Genomic DNA, 25,819 nt, shown 5'->3' on the forward strand with positions numbered 1-25,819 from the left:
TAACAAAGGCTGCACAGCATCTTCCACAAAAACAACATCTCGACTAATCAAGATACGCTTTGACTGTGGATGATACAATCTGTAACCCTTGCTCTCAGCACTGTAACCAACAAAAATGCATTTGATAGCCTTATCATCCAATTTTCTGCGTTGTTGCATAGGCACTAAAGCATAGGCCAAGCAACCAAAGACACGCAAGTGACCAATAGAAGGCTTCCTGCCATGCCAAGCTTCGTATGGAGTAATAGACTGCAAGGCCTTAGTGGGACACCTGTTGAGTACATATGTAGCACACATGACAGCCTCAAGCCAAAATGCATGTGGCAAAGCTTGGCTCTTGACCATACATCGTGCCATCTCCATAAGTGACTTGTTTTTTCTCTCAGCAACACCATTTTGCTGAGGGGAGTACGGCACTGTACATTGGTGTTTTATCCCACGACTAGCCAGAAATGCATTAAACTCTTTAGACATGTACTCCCCCCTCGATCAGAATGGAGGGTGCCCACATTACAATTGGATACATTTTCAACCATAAGCAAAAACTGTTTGAAGCATAAAAACACTTCGGACTTTGCCTTCAGTGGATATACCCATGCATGCCTTGAGTAATCATCAATGAAAGTCACGAAGTACAAGTGTTTACCAAATGACGGAGTTTGCATAGGCCCACATACATCACTATGTACAAGTTGTAATTTGCGAGTGGCCCGCACAGAACCATCCTTTGGAAATGCAGAACGCTGCATTTTGCCCAAAATACAGCCTTCACAAATATGTTTCAATGGTGCCTCAAGAGGGGGCAAGGAAGCAACCATATCAAATTTCTGCAAACGTAGCAAACTAGCAAAGTTTAGATGACCAAAACAAGCATGCCATAGTTTTGCATCTGAAACTGCCTTTTCATCAGAAACTGCATTTGCTGAATCTTCCACACACTTGTCATAAGAATTGAGCCTATACAGCCCACGAAATAAGGTGCCAGATACAATAATCGTATCACCAGAAGTGAACAGTACATCTGTCATCCACAAATTTGACTGCAAGTCTAAGTCTAACAAGTGCAGAGATAGACAATAGATTCTTCTTTATCCCTGGCACATACAAAGCATCTGAAAGTGTGAAAGCGTTGCCATTTGCAGCAGTAAGCATAATTTTACCAATGCCCTTCACTGGGTAAGAAGAATTATTGACACATGTGACAGTATTCCCATTAGGGACAGCCTCAAGAAGACAAGTGAACATATCACGATGCGAGGTAATGTGCTTTGTAGCACCACTGTCAAAATACCATACATGAGAGTCAACAGAAACTGCCAAACATGCATCATGTACAGATGGGTCATACTGGCAATATACGCTAAACGCCCATTCTGTATCCTGCACGCACAACATTTGCAGAATCTACATTTGTAGAAGCATCCGCTATTGTGGCTGCATTTGACTCTTTCTTCTTTGCCTCTTTAGCCTTTAGCTTAGGGCAATTCTTAATGACATGATCATTTGCCTTACAATAGTTGCACCTGATCTTTTTCTTGCCTTTATCAAGAGCCTTCTCAGACTTATTGTTGCTACCTGTGGAAGGAGAAGAAGTTGCAGACCTATTAATAGGAGAAGAAACAGTGGAAGGGGCTGCCTTACCACTTCTTCTCTGCTAGTAGGCAGCAATAAATGCCTGATCAACTGCACGCTGCCTAGCCCTGTTTTGCCTGGACTGCGCTTCTTGCAAGAGCTTGTTGACTAAATTATCATACTTGACAACATCAGGTCTGTCCTCAGTAACAAGTCTCCACGTGGAAGCAAAAGTCTGATATGACTCAGGTAAAGCATCAAGAACAGTCTACACAAGAGAATGATCAGGAATAATATCACCTACAGAAATCAACTGTTCCTTGAGATCTTTAATCTCAGCAAGAAAAACATTCATGTCATCATTTTCTTGCATAATCTTTGATTCTAGCTCTTTACGTAGGTAAGAGATTTTTGCCTCGTTACGACCTGCATACAAACCAGCTAGAATATTCCAAGCCTGTTTTGTTGTTTTAGCTGAACGAATATGTGGGGTGATGTTACGTTTGACAGAAAGTGCAATCAAGGCATGAGCCTGCACATCTTTACCATCCCAACGAGCTTGTTCAGGAGTGGGTAAAACAGCAGCAACAGTACAGCTGCTAGAACCTACAACATCCTCAACAGATCCTACATCCACAGAACCTGGACGTACATCCATACCCTGCACAATGTTCCACACTCCTTTTGCAACCAAAACATGCTGCATCATGTATGCCCAATGTGGGTAGTTGCTGTCTCCATCCAGTTTGTCATTAGCAGACAACATGCGAAATACATCATTGCTGTTATCAGCCATGGCCAATGACTGAAACTGATGCAAAAGCTACCTGCAATGAAGCAAAGACTGAATAGAAAACAACTTGTGCTATGTAGCACGGTCCACAATAGAATACGTATGCCTCTTTTGCAAAAAACTGCATTGTCGAAATTTCTGCACAAAATGACGAAAACAACTGTGCAGAACTTGAAATGCAAAAACGGAGCCCGAAACGACCTCAGATGCAATTTCTGAGAACGCAAAGCTCTACGGGCGTACTTGCAGAGTATAGGGACCTGCAAGTGCTCGTGAAAGCTCACCTCAATTGGAGAACGTGAGTCGGAGGGTACCGACGGTGTAGCCCTGGGAGCCGATGCCTGCTCTGATACCAATTGTTGGAATTAGGGTTGCAGGAAAGTACACAAAGCTTGGAGAAGAAGAAGCAAGAATGCACACAACACAAAGTGTATTAGATTGTGTCAATGTACAAAAGATAAGTTAGCCCTAGAATGATGGGCGCATATACAAGCCAGGGAAAAAAACCTCCTAAAGAGGGAAAAAGTGCCCCGGCGGTCCTAAGTGTGTTCACACACATCACTGCCTATATATATGGCAACAATTGAGGCATCATATACCAACAAAAACCTAATCATTGTTAGGAATCCTTATAGGGTCAACAAGAAATAACAACTTGTTTATTCTTTTTGGTTTGTTAATCTCATTTAGAAAAATTTCCTTTTATGAAGGAATATGTCAAAAACTAATTTTTAGTTAAAAAAAGTTATATAATTCTCATGGATAATCGACTATACTTCTAAACAAGCCCAAGTATTATCAATAAGAATGGTGTTTTTTTTTCAATAAATATTGGAGAGAAAGTGACAAAAACAAGTGCATGAATAACAATCCATGTACCCTAAATATGGCCATGTGCGTAAAGCTTATGTAGCACTTGATATATTTTAATGCCAATGAAAGAAATTTGGTGAAGAATACTTTTCAACAAAGAACTCATAAATGTGTTATAAATCACAAAGTATGGATATGTAGATATTAAATATATACACTAGCTATATAATTTCCTATTTTTATCACCATAAAGTAAATATAGATATACAATAAAGAACTCAAAAATGTGTTATCAATCATAAAGTAAAGGATATGTAGATATTAAATATATACACTAGTTATAATTTCCTATTTTTATCACCATAAAGTAAATGTAGATATACAATAAAGAACTCAAATATATGTTATAAATCACAAAGTGGTGTATATGTAGATACTTCAACGAAGAACTCAAAATTATGTTATAAATCACAAAGTTATCTGTAGATATTAAATGTATACACTAGCTATATAATTTCATACTTTTAGCACCATAAATTTCAATCTTCTCCCAATTCAATAAAGACATTTAATTGGTCAAATAATTAATTTTTAATGACTAATTATAATTTATGTATCAAAATTAATTTCTAAAAAACTTTATGCTTCTTTTACAATACCTATGTAACATAATAGGATAATTAGTAAATAAAAAAATTGAAACATAGTATGCAAATCCATCAAGAATCCAAATATGAAGCATAGATGCATTAAATCACTAACATTGCAAGATAATTCATATCATCATAAATACGTGTTAAGTCCACTTTAATTAAAGGAACTTATATCAAGAATCTGCTTGCTGAAAAATTCTAGTAATTTATCCAAGGAGCATTGGTTTTACTAGCTTCATTATCAGTAAATATCGTAGAATTAAATTGAATAAGAGTGGTTGAGTTTATTATGTTGAAAAAATGTAACACACCATTTGCATGCACTCTATTTGGGATTTGTTAAGTGCTTCAAAAAAATTATTGTGGTATTGTGGAGCACTAACACTCGTCATATCATTTGATGTATTCCATGGCATCTCCAAAGAGTGTCGAGGCCACCACAACCCTGCATAGAGGACTTTTTGAGCGATGATTTTGCCCCCAAAATGCCCCCCCGCCCCCCCCTTCATAGGGTCGCTCCTTGTGGACTCCTACATGAGCTTGTTGTTTAAGAATATCTACATACTCATCCTCACACATGTAAAATCTTAAGACATCATCCTTTCCTCTTTTATAGAGCTGCCCTAAAATAAGATTGTAAGGGGATATTAGCTTCACAAGTTATCCTTTTCTTTTCAGGGATATCAATTCTTCCATTGGGAATCCTTGGCTCAAGAATTGAGTGATTTCATTTCTCCATCTTACCACCAAGACTGATTCAAAAGAAAGGGTGTCAAAAAGATCATCCTCAACTCCCATTAGACCACTGTGGTTTAGCACTCAGGAAGATCATCCTTAACTCTTATCGGTGATTCACCAACACGAGTTCACCACTCAAGATTCTTGACATATGTTCGGCTCTTACATGCATTGAACCCATTTCTCACAAAGACAGTGAACTCAAACTCAAGAAGAAGCAATAGGCACTTTGTGATTTGCCCTGTGGTGCACGGTTTGTTCACTAGATAGAGTAAGGCTTACTGGTCACCATAAACACAAACTTGTTTTCTAATAAATAATTTTGGAACTCCTTTGTAGCATATACCATCGATAATCCTTCTCTCTCAGTGATCGTATGGTTTTTTCATGTTTATTCAGCTATTTACTGGCATAGCAAACTTAAAAATCCATGCTCTTTTCTCTTGGTTGAGCTAATATGCATCCTATGGCATAAGTTGATGCGCCAATATGCACATGGAAAATGACACCCCACTTTGGCGCTCTCAAAATCGAAGCTAAGATTAAAGCTTATTTTAATTTGTGGAATGACACTTCACATTCCTCAATCCATATAAAACATACTAACATGGTATGTAGAGCTCACATACATGAATATGAATCGTCTATACTACTACCCCGTGTGTCTCATAAATCTCTAGACAACCTTCTAGCTTTTTGGTCTTTTGAGTTCAATAACTTGGATCTTTTCTTTGTGTGGTCATTCCATATTAGGACACTACGTGCCCTAAGATTCTTCCGAACTTGTAGTATCTTGCATCCTTCAAACACTTATCGGAGATGTGGGATATGATCTTTTCTTAACTTTGAGTTCACATAGAGTTCATCCATAGGCCTCTAATAATTTTTGTAGATCCTTCTAGGTGGTGGGACATCAATCCTTGGAATGTAGCATTCATGTTTATGAATCTAAATTGCATTACCTGGTCATCTTCCCAACTCAGCTCTAGCAAATGCAGTCTTATGTTGTTCTTTAGGATCTATAGACACTTGATTGTATCCCAAGAACCCATCTAAGAAGCTATAAGCTTCTTTTCCCACTAATCTTTTTGAGAACATGTCTCTCACCATAGCAGCGTTCAACTTTTTCAAGTTCATGCATACACTGATCTTGCTATTTTTCTTTGGTACTATGACCACTGGTGATACCCAATCCGTGTGCTCCATCTTATATATGCAAATTGAAGAGATAAGTCTATTAAAATGATTTTGGAGTAGGTTGCATTATAAGTCTATAGCCTCTGTTTGACCGGCCTTGTACCATCAACAAGTGGAATCATGTGCTGGCAAAAGTTTGGAGGGGCTATCAATAGCTCAAAGCAACCACATCTCTATATTTCTTGAGGAGTTTTGTTAATTCAGTCTCCTCCTCAGGGGGTACTCTTCAGAGTTCAAGTCTGTAAAGATCAAAACCTTTTTCGGTTCTTCCCTATGTTGCGCTATCTATTTTTTTTCCATTCTCAAATCCATATCATATGACACACTTGGTTCTTTTTGTTCTTTCCTTTTGGTTAATGCACATAATACCTTCATGTTTTCAACCTTATAGTTCCTAAAATGTGAGGAGACTTGCATCTAGTCCTCTTCTAGGAGTCCTCTTCTAGGTCACTACACTCCTTGGTGGCTCTCAAGGCTTTGATGCATTACAAATAATGTTCTTCATCACATCAAGGCTTGGTAGATCCTTAATTTTAATTTGGATCGGCTTTGATGCATTACAAATAATGTTCTTCATCACATCAAGGCTTGGTAGATCCTTAATTTTAATTTGGATCAGCTTTTTGGATTTTTTAGGTGAGCTTCTCTCCTTTAGAGGAATTCTCTAAGGAGTGTCTGGTGTTCTGCTGACACTTCATCATTTTTTTCGTTCATTGTCTTCCCATCTTGAGGTATAGCCAAGCTAGTAGCCTAGACTTTAACCTCTAGGCAAGATGACTATGTCTTCTGTGGAAGACATATCCCTCTCTTTTTGTATTTATCATTGCTTCATGGTTTTTAGGTGATGCAATCCCTTTCTGTTCTGAGACTACAAAAGATATGGTCTTAACAAGAATGATGTCAATTCCATCTCATCACAGAAGTAGGTTTTTGTGGTTCCTAGATAAGTATTCATTGTAGAAATGTATCCAATTTTCATTCTCATCAGGGTCAAGCAATGAAGCAATGGTAGTTTCTTCCTTATGCTCACACCTTTACACCTTTGTCCATTTATATGATGCATGTTTATGATTTCTAAACATGATGTCACGTCAGACCTTCCAAAGTCAACAATGGAAAATGTATGCTCATAGGCCAGGCCACATGACATTACTTTTACCTGTTTCAAAATTCCTATAGGTGTTCCCATGTTACCATCGCGTCTAGCTTAAGGAAAGTTTTTGAGGGTTTGAGGGGATTTCTCCCCCATCTTTGCCACATGCCTTTGGTTACTATGCTCACTCCCACTCCCTCATTTAGGATCACATTTGTGGTCACACCATCCAATTTGATTGGAACGGTAGCACTCATATCCTCGCCATTCCAATAGCGGCACTCATATCATCATCATTCCAATTTGATTAGAATGGTGGCACTCATATTATAGCCATTCCAATTTGATTAGAATGGTGTAACTCATATCATCACCATTCCAATTTAATGGTAGCATTCGTATTATCACCTTTGAAATACTTACCCACTACATTGGCTGGCACACCTTTGTACAATTTCCATGGGTTTTCCTCATTTTCTTGGTCAGTCTCATCTAAATCCCCTAGTGGTTTAGATTGATTTTTCTTCCATTAATGTACTTCATCTCCCAAGCTTTTGGTTTCCAACCACCATGATTATCATAGAGGATTACTCTCAAGGCTCCCGTTCCTTCGTTAAACTCTGGCCTTATTGAAGGCACATTGGCTATGGTCATGGACTCATCATCTAAGATGATATATGAAGGCATGTTCTCTGCTTTCTTTTCGATATTATGACACCCATGCCCATTCAGACATAATTCCTTTCATATTTTCTCATAGCATTAGTTCCCCAACTGCAAGTGTAAGTTGCCTCTCGTGAATCACTTTCTCCCTTAGGATGTGGTCATTTCTTGCTCTCTTAGGTTTTCTACGCCTTCGGGCTGTAAGGGCTTGTTGTGGATTTCTTCTTTGGTTCCAATGTCTTTCAATGCTTCTCGAGTTTCCACTTGTTGTCTTGAGTAGTCTTTTAGTAGTCCACCATTTTTTTTATTATTGGCTTTGGACATTACCTTCATGGGACACTTCTATGAATGGCTCTAGAGGTCTCGGTATTAAAATCTTGTATGGAAACAACATGATTAGTTCAATAGGTCCCTTTATTTCTAGTTGGATATTTTGTACCACATCTTGTGCATTGCTTAACCTCAAGATCTTGTCTCTCGGGTTAGGGTATTCTTATAGATTCTACAAAAGAGATTCATCGTATTTAGGTCTTGGTTTGTATCTTCCTTCCACATGGCCAAGATTTCATCGGTCCTATCCCATCAAGAATGATCAATCAATGCTCTCCATACCTCATTTCGCTTCCGACATGATTTGAATTAGAGGTTCCCAAAAATTTTCAATTTTAAAGTAGCTGATAGCATCCCTTGGATCCTTGATTTGGTTGGGCCTCTCATCTTAATGAGCATGAGCCACTTTTTGATATACTTTTTGGGGTCTCTTCTTAAGCTCTTTAGTTTATTCAGTTAGGATTGGCCCATCTATGTTTTGGGATCTCTCCCTAATCTCTTTGGTTCAGTCAGTTAAGATTGGCCCATCTAGGTTTTTTAATCCTTGTTCTTCATCTAAGGTGATTTGATGGAGGAATCTAGAATATCCTTAGTCTTGAAATATCTTAAAAGTTCCCTTACATCCTTCTCTTTGGTTTATGGCTTGCTTGGCAACATTGTTGCCTTTCCTTTGTTACAATCCTTGCTTCTTCTTTTCCTAATTTTTCTCTTAGAGGATTTTGATATGTAAAAGGTCTCATGGACATGCTTGCCTAATTTTGCAATTTCTTGGCTTGAGTCATCGTCAACCTACAATGGAACTTCCTTTTCATCCATCGTCTGAAGAAGACAATGGACACAGGTCACACTCACAATTCCCAGCCTTGTGTGGCAGTGATTATTTGTTTATTTTGAATTTTTGGCTTAAGAGGTCATTTACTAGATCAAATGATCAATGCCACACTTCGTACACCATCTATCTAAAGGAGGTTGGTTAGATGTTGCCCCACTCTATGGTTGTCATTAGGCAGCCGGTCCCGCTCTGTGAGGAGGTGGGTTAGATGTAGCTCTCATTGGGCAGCCGGTCCCGCTCTGTGAGGAGGTGGGTTAGATGTAGCTCTCATTGGGTAGCCGGTCCCGCTCTGTGAGGAGGTGGGTTAGATGTAGCTCTCATTGGGCATCCCCACTCTGTGAGGGCCTTAACATCTGCTAAGGGAGCTTACTTTGGTTCATTAATATCCCTTACTCAATAGGCTCCTAACAATATTTGGATTAAAATTTTCAATTCTAGCATCATAGTTGAGCCATGTGGTGTGCTCACTTCTTGGAGGACATAAGTTTGGGTGTTCTATGTAGAAGTCTAGTGGGTTAGGAGGATCGTCTGCAATCGGCTCATTTTAACTAGCCTCGTAGGAGTTTTTCTTGTCGGGGTTCATTGAGGTGATAACACTGGAGGTGGTAAAATGAGAGGCGGAATCTCCATGTCTGTGTTCCTATAAAGATTCCTAAAACGGTGATTGGGTTTCTTTTGTTATATGCTAGTGGATTGGTTAAGAGGCGATAACACTAAAGGTGGAATCTGGTAGCAATAAACACATTGAATAAAATTTAAGGGGTCTTGATATTCCAACAACCTAAAACTTGCACAGCAAAGACTTGGTTTTATTGTTTGATATAGACACTTTCCACGTGTTTTTTATTAAAGAACATAAGGTAGTTGGGATATTCTAGTATCTCCTAGGTCCAAAATTGATTGAGATTTTTAGAAAAATTTAATAAGCATGTGCATAAAACTTTTTGATCCCTAGGAAAAACAAGGGGGGTATTTTTTGGGGCGAGCACTAGCGGTTTCCAAAAGTAGTGAGTGATTTTGTAAAATCTCAATCTCGCATTCTCTTTCTAGGTTCCCTCTTACTCTCTCCCTCTCTCTCTCTAGGCTTTACCACTCCCTACCTCTCTCTACATATACATACATGCATGTATGCTTGCATGCATATTTATATACATACACATGCATGCATATATACATACAAACATGCATAATTTTTGTTGGTTCTCTTAATTGTTTTATATAATTTTGGTGGTTGAATTTTTATATATTCTCCACGAAAAAGATGTGTGCTGGACTCTACTACCCAACCTTACTATGTTGTACTTAAAAGTTTTCTTTATAGTTGTGCCATCATGATCTATACTTTGTTCAAATGCCTTACTCTTGAAATTTTTGTGAAAGGATTGCATATTGACCTTTACAAATCAATGTAGAATGGAATGAGTGTGTATGTGTATAAAGCTTGGTGCATAAAATAATTTTACTAAAGAAGTGTGGACAAGCCACTTTAAAAAGATAGTGGAGGCACATGATGAGGAACTATTTGAGTAAGTGATTACTTTCCATCAAAGTTTGAATTTTTAAATGTGGTGAATAGAGCGGCAATGAAAAAGCAATGCCTTATGAAAAGGATGGGCATGCCAAAGTTGGTAGACATATGAATTGAGTACCCTTGAAGGTGAGTTTCATTGTCATCTTTTGACAAATTAATCATTAGAAAATATCATAAGTACTAATCTACTTTATATCTCTTTGCCTTGTAAATTCATGACACTTCTTAAAATTTTAAAAATGTAATCATTTACAATGGAATTTTTTACCATACTCTTTAAATTTAAGAAGTTGATTCCTTTGAAATGACAAAGGCCTTAAAATATTTTTGTAGTGGCTTTATTAGATAGGATGGCATTCATTAAGGATTAAAACTTTAGTATAGGTAAATGGAGCATGACAGCTATTGAGTTACAATTCTACATATGATGATACTTGCTTATAATTTTTTCCTTAATATGTTCTCCATTTCATCCTTTTCTCATGTGCTATGAGTGACGCCCACTGTAATGGAGATGAAAAGTTAAAATATTCAAGTGGTAAATCCTACTATGAAGTCTTTACATTTGTACCACCAAAAAAGTTACCATTGGTCCATCACTATGTGTAGAAACTACTCCATAATTATGGCTTTTGGTTGAGTGGGGTTTGTTGTTGAAGATGCAAAACTCAAGTATTGGTGATGGAAAATGGTCAAGATAATTCACATGCATTTGAATGGGTGTCTCAAGTAAGTGGGTGGCTTTTGAAAGGGAAACTTTACCAAGTGATGGGTAAACATACCAAAAGGCATTTATTGAAGGGTTGCATTCATGAAGAGTGATTAGGTATGGGAGAAAAGACAAATATGAGAGAGAGAGAGAGAGAGAGAGAGAGAGAGAGAGAGAGATGCACGCTTGTGCAAATGCATATGCATGTCCTACACTTGACATGTAAACAAAATGCATATGCATGTCCTACACTTGACATGTAAACAAAATGCATATGCATGTCCTACACTTGACATGTAAACAAATGCACATGCATACACACGAATGCATGTCCTACATTTGACATGTAAACAAATGCATGAGAGCTTACTAGCTTTAATAAATCAAAGTGCGAATGCATGCATGGACATCACACATCATAGCACACATGTTAGACGTGCAAACAAATTGAATAAAGAGCTAGCAATTTCCTCTATTCGGTTGATTCGCCCCTCACCCCCCTCTTTATGTGTTGTGTGTGCGCGTGCGTGCATGTGCATGCACACACATGTGTGTGTGTGTGTGTGTGTGTGTGTGTGTGTGTGAGAGAGAGAGAGAGAGAGAGAGAGAGAGAGAGAGAGAGAGAGAGAGAGAGAGAGAGAGAGAGAGAGAGAGAGAGAGAGAGAGAGAGAGAGAGAGAGAGATTCTATGCAACTTTACTCATTAAAGAAGAGCATTCTTTACATAGCCTGACTTGTATAATAATAGATTTAGTAGTTAGGTGGTGGACAACCACCATTGTGTATAGTCAAAGAAGTTTGACTTGTGAGATAAGAGATGCTTTACCTACAAACTACCACCTTTTTAGAGGGGGTCTTTGCATGTTTTAATTTGACAACTTGGTCAAAGATATTGCAAAACTTACTAGAAGATATTCTTCTTTGGAGAATTTTTGTATCTAATATTATTGTGGCATAATTTTCAGCTACAAAGTATGAATATCCATCACCAACCCAATTAGCTATGCATGAAGCTTAACAAGTCCATTCCTCATGAGCTCTATAAAATCATGCGTGGGGTGGAAAAAAAACAAAATTGGAACTCCCTTCTTTGTGCCTAGTGGTGTAAAACCTTTTAGCTTAATTTTCTACATGAAGTCTACTCCCATGGGCTTGAATATGATATAAGAAAAATGAATATTGTAGTATACTTATACTTTTACTATGATTAAATCTATTTCATTTAGGTATTTTCCATCTCCTGTTGTTTGTATACCAAATGATTAGACTCTATGCTAAGTCAAACCCATCTTTTCTCAAGCTCATGGTTGGGTGATAAACGGATTGGATGATATAACCATGTTTGATGGGCATGTAATAGTAGTGGGTAGTAAAGGCCTTGTGGGGGTTGCACAATATGGAGCGATCCAAACATCAACTTTGTCCATAGTTCTAATGTTGTGGACAAGTAATACAGTGTGTAGGCTCTACTCGCCACCTTTCTCTTAAGGAGGCCCTTAGGCAAGGCTACAAATTTTTTTGGAGTGCTTTTTTACAACGTAGGTCTAAGGGCTATGTAATATGTTCTTAGAGAAGAATTCAAAAAAGGTGGGTAATACATTGTAGCTTTAATATATATATAAAAGGAAAGGGTATTAAGGATATAAAATATTGAGAATTTCCCCCTCTCTCTCCCCTCATAATTCAAATTTCCATGTTCTCTCTATCACTCTCTCTCTCTCTCTCTCTCTTTTCTTGTCTCCTCTCTCTCTCTTCTTCTTCTTTCCTCTCTCTCTCTCTCTCTCTCTCTATATATATATATATCTATCTATCTTTTTTCTTCTCACTCTCTCTCTCTCTTCTTCTTCTTCTTCTCCTCCTCTCTCTCTCTCTCTCTCTCTCTCTCTCTCTCACTCCCTCTTCTTTTTCTTCCCTTCTCCTCTCTCTCTCTCTCTCTCTCTCTCTCTCTCTCTCTCACTCCCTCTTCTTTTTCTTCCCTTCTCTTCTCTTCTCTTTCTCTCTCTCTTCCTCCTCCTCCACCTCCTCCTGCTGCTCTCTCTTTTACCTTCCATCCCATGAAAGGGAGGTCCCTTGTGTTACCCAAGCAATTTGTTTGCAATCTCGTTATGATTAATTAAGCCGACATCTCCATGCATGCGCCACTTCTTGACCCTTCCACTCTACCCCCTCTCTACTTCGCTCTCGCTTTCTCTCACCTGCCCACAAAGACAAGGACTCCTCTCTCTCTTATTTTGCCTCGCTGCTGCGCAGCACTATTGCGCCCACTACACTGAAACCCCCTTTCTTTCTGTTTCTCTCCCAGTTTTCCCCTTCCAACAGTTTTCTCGTCATGGCTTCCTTCTCTCAGAGCTCCTCTGGGCGCCTTAATTCCCTCTTCCCTCAGCCCGCTTTGTCCCACGCAAACAACCCTGATAAGCCTCCTCCTGATTTTCCCATCAGCAATGGCAACTCCCCATCTGCCAACTTCATATCCGATTTGTCCCCAGGTGAACGTGAGCGCAATTATCTGCATTCTGATAAGGTCATGCCCATGTCCATGGAAACATCAAAAAGCAGAGAAATTCTCATGGGCTCTATTGCTGCAAGCATTGATGGTGTACTTGACATCACCCTCCATCATGCCAGAGACATCCATAACATATGCATCTATGGTAACCAGGATGTGTATGCCAAATTCTCCATCACCCATACACAAGATACTGTGTATTCTACTCAGCCTGTGAGGGGAGGGGGTAAAAACCCTGTGTTTAATCAGAATTTGCAGATTCTCATATCCAAGCTTGATGCTGTGTTGAAATGTGAGATATGGATGATGAGCTGTGCTAGGACTTACCTTGAAGATCAGTTGCTAGGGTTTGTGCTCGTGCCTCTTGCTGATTTGATTGGCCAGGGGAAATTAACTCAGGATTATTCCTTAAGCTCCACTGATCTTTTCCACACGCCTGCTGGGACAGTGTGCTTGTCTCTTACGTTCTACTTCCGTGGCACTGAAGCACCCCTCTTGGCGGCTGCACCAGAGAGATTATCATCAGAAGTGATGCTGATGGAGAATGGCCATGACATGATGGAGAATGGTAATCATAGCATGATGGTGAATGGCAACCACAGCATGACCCCCATGGACTACAACAGCATCGAGTTTCCGGACTTGCAAGTGGCATCTGAGAACCAGCAATTGGTCTCAGTGTACTTAAAAATGGCTTCTGGTGACTTCAATATGGATGAAAGTTCATGTGGCCAACAAGGTAGGCAGGATGTTATGAGAACTGGTGCACATGAGCAAGAGCTTTCAGGTGCATCATTTTTGCAACTGGGGTCTTCTCCCATGGCAGAAATAGACTGTGAGATGGCCATGAACAACGAGGAAGAGAAGTCCGATGCTTTCAATGGTGGCCGGGAGTCACCCTCTGATGACACCGGCTCAGCTGATGTGGAAGGGCCATCTCCAAGCACCGTTTCTATCTCAACAACCACAACAGCAACAACTACAGAAGAGGTAAGTGTCTTGAAAACAAAGCCTTCTATAAGTGTTGATGTGCCCACTCCTGCCACCACCCATTTTGTTGGGAATAGTAATAGCTCTCAAGCCACTCCTAGCCCTCGAAGTGTTTCTTCGGGTGGGGGTCTTTCTTCATCTGATGATAAGACGAACAGTAGCTCGGATGGACAAGAGAGCCGGTCCTCTTTTACCACTCCACTTGTCAGCATCTCATTGGAGCCAGAAGAGCCTGTGGTACAACAGCAGATTGTTGACATGTATATGAAAAGCATGCAGCAATTTACTGAATCTTTGGCCAAGATGAAGCTGCCCCTCGATCTCGACGGTGGACAAAGCCATGTGGAGCTCAAGAATGAACCTCGAGCAGATAAGAAAGGTGCATCGTCAGAGTCAGTGACAAAGGATGGCCATAGGGTTTTCTATGGCAGTAGGGCCTTCTTTTAAGCTGTCGGGTTTTCATGATGTAAAGAGAGGACATTGTTTGGCCCTTTAAGTTTCAGACCACTGTTACAAAGACCCTGTGTTCCTTTGACAAAAGGGGATGGGTTTGTAGTCGCTTCCAGTTAAATTGGATTCTGGCAATGGAGTTAAAACTTTTTTGATCTGCACATTCTCACTGGGGAGGGACTGTTGATTTTTGAAAGAAAAAAACAGGTGAACCAAATGTGTTTTTGAGACGCCCATGGGACCATGTGCATCACCTCTGGTACAGATGATGGCCAGCCTTTGCCAGGGATGCAAAGACGGTCCAATTTCAATAAACTTTTATGCTTTTGCCACATCATGTACAATCCCTAGCCTTCTCATTTCCTTCTTTAGGCGTCAAAGTATTAGCACATCTTGTCGACGTTTTGTTTTTAGTGGAATTTTGAGCAGAAGTCTTTTTTTAACACTGCTGCAGCCAGCAAGTATTGAACCCACGGTGTTGCGGTTGGGACTTCAACCCTTTAACTAACTAGGCTACTCTATGGAGACATCAGCTACCTTTTTGTTGTAATAATTCTTTCTATTTGTTACGATCCTTAGTGCTGGGCTTCATTATGGCTGAGTCTGCCCTGTATCTCGGGAGCTGTGACAGAAACTCAGTACTACACAGACCTTTGTATGGATGTATGCTCTTATGTGTGTGTGTGTGTGTGCGCGCGCGCGCGCGGGGTGTGTGTGGGAGCATATATTGAAACGAAGTTCTACACCCACTATTGGGCACTAATGACGTTAGTGGGGATGTCGTAGTATCTAGTCCATACTATGCATGATGAAGTTGATGGTTTATTGTCTTGTGGATGACTACCATGAGGTTATAAATTGCACTTTCATATAAGGTGAATTTGGGCATGTTCCTGGAGTCATCTAGGTATATACATCTTGTTGACATTTTATTGACTTGCTGAACACTAAGCAAAGGATTGGGAAAACCTCTCAAGATGCGAACCCTTTGATTTATCTCGCGGTGGGAAGGCAAAAGGCCTGTAAGTTTGCAATGTTTTTTTTAAATAAATGTTAGAAAGTCATGATTTGATTTATTTTAGCATGTATGAGGCATGCAAAGGGTTTTGCAGCTTGCTGCATGGATGTTGATGTTTACCACAAAAGAGTTTTAGTATGCTCGGTATGTTGACCTGCTTGTGTTTAGCTCTCTGCTGCAGGTTTATCTATCATAAGTCCTATCATTCTAGGTATGGTGAACCGCCGAGTAGCTCTTCACAGGTTTGTCTATTGCAAGTCTTGTAGCTATTAGTGCATGCAAGGTAGAGCATTGCTAGAGTTAATGCAATGGTTTTTGTTTATTGGCAGCAAGTTGTATGCAGACTCTATAATGTCTTGATGCTTTACATCTATGTTGCACTAAAGAAGCGGAGTGCACATGTATGAATCAGCTTATCATCTCCAAATTCTCTGATCATACATAAGAAGAACCTGTTGTTGATGAGCTAGTAAGGGCCTCTCAAAGTTTGAACTTAGTAAAATAAAGGTCCCTTCACTTTAAACATGTACATCTGTTAAATTTGTGAAGGCCCATTACTCTGTGTTGAAAATATATGGGGCCTTATACTAATTAAAATTACCTGAGGTAGCACCTACCTCTCTTTGTCTCTCTCTCTCTCCATCCACCTTTATGCTTTTATTCTGTTAGCAAGCATTTCCCAAATGAGTTTGCCTATCAAATTATGATGGCTGTTAAACCAACTGTTAACTATTCCACATTTTCTGATGGCTTCTACACCAAGTTACTTTGGTTGTCTTCAATTTGTTTGATTAGTTAGAGAGTTACTCAATTGTTCTATCACCTGCCTGCTTCTTTACTTCACAAATTCGAATAATCCGTGCATTAAAAATCTAGTAAACAATGTACAAGGGATAAGAAGCAATAAACTTCACACTAATTAACTCATTAATGATTAAAGAGACAATGTGTAAGAGAGAAATAAGTATTAGGTGAATAGAAGAAACTTCAAAGTTACTCAATTAGCTACACTACTGCCAAACAAGATTTCTCAATAATGTTTACAAGGTGAAAAATGCATCAACAGACATGCTATCATGCTCTTGACATTAATGGAAGGCTGTGTATTGGTGTGTGCCCTTCCCTCATGTGGAGTAAATGAAGATGACTAGTGACCAGCTTAATGGCACATAATGTCCAATTAAGAGTGTATGCCCATCTTTTATGTAAAGATATGGAGGATCTCCTTAGAACAAGTAACCCAAAATTACTTTCATCACATCAATGCCCTACACATTTAAGTTACTTTGGGGCAATTAAAAGAATTACCCAAGTTCACTCATCTTGGGAGAAAAAATCTTCAAAAATTGCACTTCATATCAACAAATATGGTGTTATATTTACAAAATTTGTGGAAGGTTTTTACTTGGGTAGTATAGAAGCCGCACCCCGCCCCCTCCCCCCCGCCCCACAAAAAAAATGCAAGCATGGACCTACAAAATGTGGATTTCCATGCTTTTTATCCTAATATAGGATGCTTTAATAAATGTCTCACAAAAACCTATATGCATAGTTGGGTGGTAAGAAGATGACAACTTAGTGTATTTTATCGGCTAGAATCATGAAAAAATGCCTAAGATTTTTCATTGCCATTATTTTAACGATTCATTTATTATAAGATTTTTCATTGCCCTTATTTTAAGGATTCATTTATTATATATTTCACTTAAAGTGTTCTACTACATAAGGGAATGGCACATTCCCTTATGATTATTATTTAAGGGGACACTTGTGCCACCTCCCCACCATACCTTGTATATGGTCATTTTTATGCACTTAATATGCATAGCCATAATCAAAGCAATAAAGTTTATCAATGACCGACACTTATTAACTTTTTATTTTACAAGGATTATGTGAAAAACAATAAAATTTATCAATGACTAACACTTATTAACTTTTTATTTTACATGGATTACATGAGAGGCATCTTTGATATTCAACGTTTGAAGCATCCACCTCATTCCTAACAATTACTACACATTTTTGACATGTGTACCTCTGATTGCATCCTTGTTTACATGTTAATAAGTAATTAGGATCAAATTTTCTTATTGTGGTCTTTTGTCATTTTATATATTTGTCTATATTTCTCCATAGGAACACTAAGAATGAATCATGATCACTTAGTGTCATGTGAATATAGAACGATTTGATAAGACTTGTGTGAATTCTAAACGTAATGTGGTTATAGATGTTAGAGACCAAAGTTGTATTACTTCATTATTGACTAGGATAGCCATGTACTACCTTAATAAACACATCAATGTTCTCTCAAATTATAAATGATGTTAGAGATAAAAGTTGTATTTCTTCATGTAAGGTTTCCTCCCTTCCAAAATAGGGGAAACACTTAAGATAGTCCACTAAGTCTTATCTTTGAGAAAATTTCCTACTCATCGATACCTTGACCATGCAGAGATTCAAGGATACGATTCATAGGTAAGATCTAGTTCTATCCCGCAAGGGGAGCGTGGTCTTCTAAAAATCAAATCACCCATAGGATAATTGATCATAATTTGGGCAACTACTAGTCTTGAGACAACACTTTTTTTCTCATCCATGCAAGGCACAGCCACTGGCCTAGTCTTCTAGAATAGAATTGTCCGAGAACCTATTTATCTAACGTAGGGCTTTCACTTAATATGTTAGAAAGCTACCCGACTAATCGGGTCCACCCATCCGTAGGATGGTGCCATCGGGCATTCCATCCTCCCACTTTCCACCCTACTCACGCATCAATTTGTTTTCTAATTAATCCTACCACACTGTTTGACATAAATAAACATGTTCCTTAATTAAGAACCTTTTCACAAGGTTTGTTAAAACAGCCTTTTTCCATATTACAATAATGCCAAAGATAAGATTTATAAAAAAAACGTTTATACATAAATCAATTTCATACAAGCTAAACTGGCTCTCTTATTCTTTTCCTTTATACTGCCGATGATCTAGAATTTGGCCTTCCAGTCTCTACATGCTGGGCAAAACCCTACGGGACCATACACCTCATCGTCGGCCGCACTGGCGAGAACTCAAGCTAGCCTGTCGCCCTCTCAGGCTCCATCGCTCGATCCTCCCGCCCCTCAGAGGGATGTAGAGGGATGTCTGCACACTAGGATGGGCTAATTCACCGCACTAGCCTGGGCCCTCAGAACTAGGCAGCATCACAATCACTCGCCTCAATCGACGAACCTCATTCTCCCAATGGTATGAGGGATACCATGGGGCCAACTCCGGGCCTTACTAACGTCTCCGTCGTCCGGCTACACAAGCACAAGAACGGGGCAGCGTTAAGGCAGGGAGAAGTTGTACCTGTACCTTAATTTAACCAAGATAACAATCCATTTACTCAACTAAACCATAGGACTAGAATCCATGTTACCTTCTTAAGAAAACAATCCTTTTCACAAAGATTTTTGCATTTCAACTTGAGATTGCGATAAAACATTCTTTATTTAAGGCATATGCTATTGTTTAAAAGAATACAAACTTTAACTAGTAAATCAATCAAATAGATTACTATTAACAATTAATAGAGAAGCCGGGGCCACATACCTCAACCCCTAAGAATGATATGTAATTGAAAAACAAAATATGTATATACTCTATAGAAATTTGTCGTTTATCGTTACCTTTGCTCGATAACAAGAGCTTTAGAACTTGACATATGAGAATAGAGTCTTCTAATACCTTCTCTTACGATTGAAATCATCCGATCATCCCCAAGCTTTATCTCCTCTTACTCGTACTGTGACTTTTCTCTCTTTCGAAGGTCTATGGCAAAATAGCCTTCTCTTGCAGGGCTACGGCATACTATTCTTTCTTTAAAAGAAAAGCTATGGAGTTTTGGTCTCTTCCTCCGAAAGACCATAGAAATCTAAGCTTCTTTTCTAAGATATTAGATAAGAATGAAGGGATATATACATCTCAAGCTCTAGGATTACCTTGAGGCTACTTGCTGCCTTCTTACAGTTTTCCCTGTGTAGAGACCCTGACAGAATTAACAAATTGTTTTGGCCATAACTCTCTCATAAAAACTTAGAATATGGTCATATAGCCAATCAAAAGAACCAGAAGCCATCTGTTCTACAAGCTAGCGTAGGTAGAATAGGTAAAAACGTCTGTACATAGCCACAAACACACCATCTTTAGAAACGCGTTGCTTTTTCACATTTTTAGTATGCATGGACTATAAATATGTAAAAGTACTCTAAATATGACCTCTTATCATGTAAATTCGAGATTCTATTTTTGGAGATACTTATCTCTTAATAGAACTATTCTTGGGGGGAGGGACCTTACAATCTCCCCCACTTAAAAGATTCGAGATGTCCTCATCTCACGAGCTGGGATAGTATCTAAGTAAATTCTCCTATCTCTTTCAAAGTGGTGTCCCCACTAGGTAGAAATCTTCTTTTATCTAAACATTGTTCTGAGTCCCTTATTTCATGTGTTTGGCTCGTTTTGTTGTGCCTCCAAAATGTCTATTATTCTAAAGTTAATTGGCCTTATTATTTTAAGTTCATGCATCCATATACCTCTATCCATGCGCAAGGCACAGCCGTTGGCCTAGTCTTCTAGAATAGAATTGTCCAAGAAGCTATTTATCTAACGTAGGGCTTTCACTTAATATGTTGGAAAGCTATCCGACTAATCGGGTCCACCCGTCCGTAGGATGGTGCCGTCGGGGCATTCCATCCTCCCACTTTCCACCCTACTCACGCATCAATTTGTTTTCTAATTAATCCTACCACACTGTTTGACATAAATAAACATGTTCCTTAATTAAGGCCCTTTTCACAAGGTTTGTTAAAACAGCCTTTTTCCACAGTACAATAATGCCAAAGATAAGATTTATAATGAAGGATAATATTGCTAACATCAATATCATTGTCTTGCATACGCATGGGAGGATGCACATATTACTCTGGTTGGTTATGTATTCTTCTCGTAAAACAATAACATAAGAGAAATTAGAAAAGAGGCAAAAAATATGTATTGCATCATCAAATAACATAAGAGAAATTGGAAAAGAGATAAAAATGTGTATTGTATCATCAAATGGTCTAATTGTGGTAGTATAAAGAGAGTAAGAATGCAAAAAACATCATATTTACATTTCTACATGACCCTTTGTTAAGGAGCCCCAAGGGAGTCCTTACACTTCTTTTACCACTAGTGAATAAGTGTATATTAGAAACTATGAAATTCTTAACACATGCTCAATTCTTAAGACATTCAATTCTTAATACATACAATTCTTAACACATACAATTCTTAAGACATTCAATTCTTAATACATTCAATTCTTAACACATACAAATAAGTGTATATTGGAAACTATACAATTCTTAACACATGCCTATTACAATTCTGGGAATTTTCTTTCCACAATTACTTTCTTGCTTAGAAAATGTTATCCTTTCCAAGACCTTTCCCCATTTGGCCTTCATAATCAATACAGAACTAACATGACAGTGATCTTCATCTGTGCTATGCCTAGATGCAAACACTCGTGTGCCTTAGTTTCATTCACAACCACACTTCTAAAATGTGCATCACAAGGTAACACATGGTTTGGTTATCAAACAAACCATGTAAAAAATGTAAGGCGTTAATAAAATGTATGGGACTTGAGGTAGAGATAGTGTCATTATTATGATGATCTTAGCAAAAGAGGTTTTACACCTTTTAAAACCCAAGGAAGGAGAGAAGATGTGACCAGAGCAAAAAGAAAGTTCAAGGTAAAGTCATGGAAGGTTCCTAGTAATCCCTTTCTTGACCTTTCTTTATTTTGTGTACATTGTTGTAGTAATCTCTTTCTTGAGCTTTCTTTATATATTATGTCTACATTATTACTGCTTTTGCGCACTAAATACGTCTTTTCATGCCTCCTCCTAAAATTCACTTATGAAAGTGAAAATATTGGAAGGGTGAGCATTACCAACTCTATATCCACAACTTAAACCCTTGTCCTCTGTGAGATCAACCATGATACTTCTATGAACTTGCTAGAAGAGAATAGGAAAACTCTCCACCTGACTGTCGGATATAGGAACCCTAGCCCTCGCCAAAATTTTTTTAACAGCATGCCTATCTTAAGATGCCAATGTGGTGGATATGGGTGTTCTTGTAGATTTAATTGAACCTCCAATGTTACCACACGAGCCAGAGCGCATCTTGTATTTTCAAGAGAAGCAAACTCGTCACAGAATTAGACAACAGTGTCTCGTTAAGTGGAAGGATAGACCGGAAGATCCTTGTTCTTGTGGATATGGGTGTTCTTGTAGATTTAATTGAACCTCCAGTGTTACCACACGAGCCAGAGCGCATCTTGTATTTTCAAGAGAAGCAAACTCGTCTCACAGAATTAGACAACAGTGTCTCGTTAAGTGGAAGGATAGACCGGAAGAAGGTTCAACTTGGGAGGACGTTAGTAATCTCAAGACCCGATATCCTACCTTTGTTTTTAAGGAAGAAAACTCTTCCAAAAGGAGGAGAAGTGTCAGGACATGGGTAGGACTAGGGGGAGTCGGGCGGTTCAGGGGAGTCCGGACATGTGTGGACGGCCAATGCTATTTTAGCCCACCTATCTTAAGATGCTCAGCCTTATTGACCTATTCTCTTCTAGCAGGTTCATAAACAGCTCGACTATCTTAAGATGCTCAGCTCGACTATCTTAAGATGCTCAGCTTTATTGACCTGGAATTTTTGACAATGCAAAATATATTCTTGGACGTCCTTGGGAAGTCTAGGCCAGTAGAATTACCTTCTCACGAAGGCATAGGTCTTCCTAATTCCACGATGACCTGCACTTGGACTATCATGACACTCATAAAGTATTTGGCACCTACTGCTAGAGTCCAAGGGTACACACACTCTTCCTTTGTGTAACAAGTACCCATTATTGATGGAAAAATGCTTACAATGATTAAGCTTGTCCCTAGAAAGAGAAGAGCTGGGTGTGGAACTATCATCTACATTCTCGCTACTACGGAGTGTGAGGGATCCCTGTGTGTAACAACTTTTCACACCTGTTCATATGATTGATCATGTTCAGAGAAAATCTAAAAATTCATTTTTTAACTCCGTGAAACTCAACGAGCTCACTTGAGGCATGCGACTTAAGGCATCAGCCACAACATTGTATCGGCCTTTGCGATACCTTAATTGAAAGTCGAATTCTTGGAAGATTTCTACCCACCGAGCTTTACGACCTTTCAAATCAGTTTGAGTTGTCAACCATTTGATACTCTCATGATCAAAGACGATCTCAAACTTAGTACCGTAGAGATAATGTCTCCACTTTCCTAGAGCATAAATGATGGCATAGAGATCACAATCATACACAGAATAATTCCACTGAGCTCTATCCAACCTCTTGCTCTCAAAAGCTATTGGTCTTCCTCCTTGAAGAAGGAAAGCACCAATTGCACGATCACTAGCATCCATTTCAATCACAAACGGTTGATTAAGATCTACTATTGGCAAGACAGGTGCAGTAGCTATGGCAACCTTAAGGCGATCGAAACTTTATTGTTGGTGAGCACCCCAAACAAAGTTGTGACCCTTAGCCTTTAATTGGTCCATCATAGGAACTTAGCTTAATCTCGGATGAATTTATGATAGAACCCTGCTAATACAAGGAATATCTGTAATTCCTCCAAATTGGTTGGATGAGGCCACTTAAGGATTGCCTCTACTTTCACAGGATTCATCTGAATTCCCTCTACCGAAATTATATGACCCAAATAATGGATCTCTGAGGCAAAGAACTCGCACTTTCTCTCTTTAGCGTAAAGTGCATTTTGCCTTAGCAATTTGAATACTAATCTTAAATGTTGTAAATTCTCTTTCTCGGTAGACTAAAGATCAAAATATCATCAAGAAATTCTACAACAAATTGATCAAGATACAGGCGTAAGATACTATCCATAAGCATCATAAACGTAGCTGGAGCATTAATTAGACCAAACGGCATATCTAAAAACTCAAAATGCCCAAATCTGGTACAAAAAGCTGTCTTAAGTACATCCTCCATGCGGATGCGAACTTGATGATAGCCTAACCTTAAGTCAATCTTGCTAAAGTATCGCACACCTTGCAGTTGATCAAAAAACTCATCAACTACTAGCGATAACAGATACTTATTCTTTATCGTGATTGTATTCAAACCATGATAGTCCACACATAAATGCATAGAACCATCTTTCTTCTTCACCAAAATAAAATTGGTGACGCCCATGGGGAATTTCTCGGCCGCCTAATGAAGCCCCTGGAGAGGTAGTCAGCAAGCTGACGCTCTACCTCACTAACTTCACTAGCACTAAGCCCATAATACGGAGGCTTGTAGACTGGTTTTGCATCCTTGAGCACTTCAATGGCATCCTGGACGTTACGCTCAGGGGGAAAACTAGATGGCAAGTCGCTTGCAAACACATCATGAAATTCATGCAAAAGACTTTGCAAAGAATTAGAAACTTGTTGAGTGAGCTTAGGAAAAATTTTAGTTTGTTCATTATTATGCATAGCACTAACATGCTTACAAATGACAGAATTGAGAGATTCAATATTCAAACTGGAATTTAAATCCACGGCTTCGCGGGAGGGACTGGGGGGCATGAGGGCACATCATCATGAGACAAAACTAAAGGAGACATGCAACACAAAAAGAGATTTTCTATTTCATGAGCATGTAAAAGGTGGTCCACTTTAGCAGAACAAATGAGTGGAGAGGGGGGCACATCACGTTCACCTTGCAAATGAACTTGTTTACCATTGACCTCAAAATCAAAAGTATTATCTAGATAACTACAAGAAAGAGATGGTCCTAAATGAAACAACCATTCATCAACAACGACCCAAAATAACATCGACTCTCGTAATATGCATAACCTCAAAATCTAAGTACATTTCATGTCCCTGCATACTAAGTGGTACTTGCTTAACCACCATGTCCCATACATGCTTATCATGCCCATTAGCAAGAGATACCATGTATTTATGATCACTAGGGCTTTGTAGTAGTTTTAATTTTTTAACCAAGTGATAATTCAAAAAGTTATATGTAGCCCCATCGTCAATCATGACACGAATTCTTCGTCCTTGATGTGTCCATGCATCCGAACCAAATTATAAGGCCCAAAAGAGGGTACCCACATCGTAGAGGTTACACAACACTCATGTGTGGCCTTGGTATGGCATACTTAAACTTTAGAAAACTTCTGAGAAGCTTTAAGTGGCAAGACTTGCACTGTGTGCACTGCCTTACTACTGCCCTTATCAACATCTTACTACTACACTGTGTGCACTGCCTTACTACTGCCCTTATCAACATCTTTGCCATGGTTCTTTGGACAATTCTGTTTATCATGATGATCAGCAGCAACCATGTAAATAAAACATAAGTTTTTCTTTTGAGCTTGCTCATAAAATTGCGGTGACAAAGGCCCCCTTGGCCCCTTGGCCTTCTTAATCGCATCATTACCTTGTTTAGCCCCCTTCCGTTTGTTCCCCTTGGAACTACGGAAGTCGGATGCTCCAACCCAAGGTGTCTCGGCCGTGCGTTTCTTCTCAATATTATCATTGAAGATTTGCACACTTTTTATGGCCTCTTCTAAAGTTTTAGGATATTGAGTTTTAACCTTAGTCTTATATTCATTATCTAGACCACGTAGAAAACCTCGTACTTTCTAAAAATCATCCAAACCTTCGAGCGTGAGAATTATCTCGCGATACTTCGAAATATATTGGGTCAACGATAGACCTTCCATCTTACAATTGTCCTAAGCATCCCAGTTGTTGCGATCCTTCTCGTTCTCAGGTTAAGAACTCTTTTCAAAAAAGTGCTCTCTCCGAGACTCATCCACTACTTGTAGGCCTTTCCCTCA

At 39.0% G+C, this 25,819-nt stretch overlaps 1 protein-coding gene across 4 annotated transcripts; it reads left to right on the forward strand.

Annotated features, from left to right (window-relative positions):
• Window positions 1-12,905: 12,905 nt before the first annotated feature.
• On the forward strand, window positions 12,906-16,515 carry LOC147619478 (uncharacterized). Of its 4 annotated transcripts, none has more exons than XM_086773157.1 (3): window positions 12,906-14,419; window positions 16,056-16,129; window positions 16,217-16,515. In XM_086773157.1, the coding sequence occupies exons 1-3, from the start codon at window positions 13,253-13,255 to the stop codon at window positions 16,245-16,247; spliced, it is 1,272 nt and encodes a 423-aa protein (XP_086629283.1). In that variant the 5' UTR covers window positions 12,906-13,252; the 3' UTR covers window positions 16,248-16,515. The 4 variants fall into 4 exon arrangements, 2 of the variants coding, with proteins under 2 accessions (XP_086629283.1, XP_086629284.1); XM_086773158.1 differs by having other exon boundaries at window positions 12,908-14,419; window positions 16,069-16,129; XR_015261871.1 differs by having other exon boundaries at window positions 12,915-15,891.
• The last annotated feature ends 9,304 nt before the right edge of the window (window positions 16,516-25,819 follow it).

This window comes from Cibotium barometz, chromosome 33 (assembly GCF_041138505.1).
Source record: "Cibotium barometz isolate CiBa-2024 chromosome 33, ASM4113850v1, whole genome shotgun sequence".
Taxonomy (NCBI): domain Eukaryota; kingdom Viridiplantae; phylum Streptophyta; class Polypodiopsida; order Cyatheales; family Cibotiaceae; genus Cibotium; species Cibotium barometz.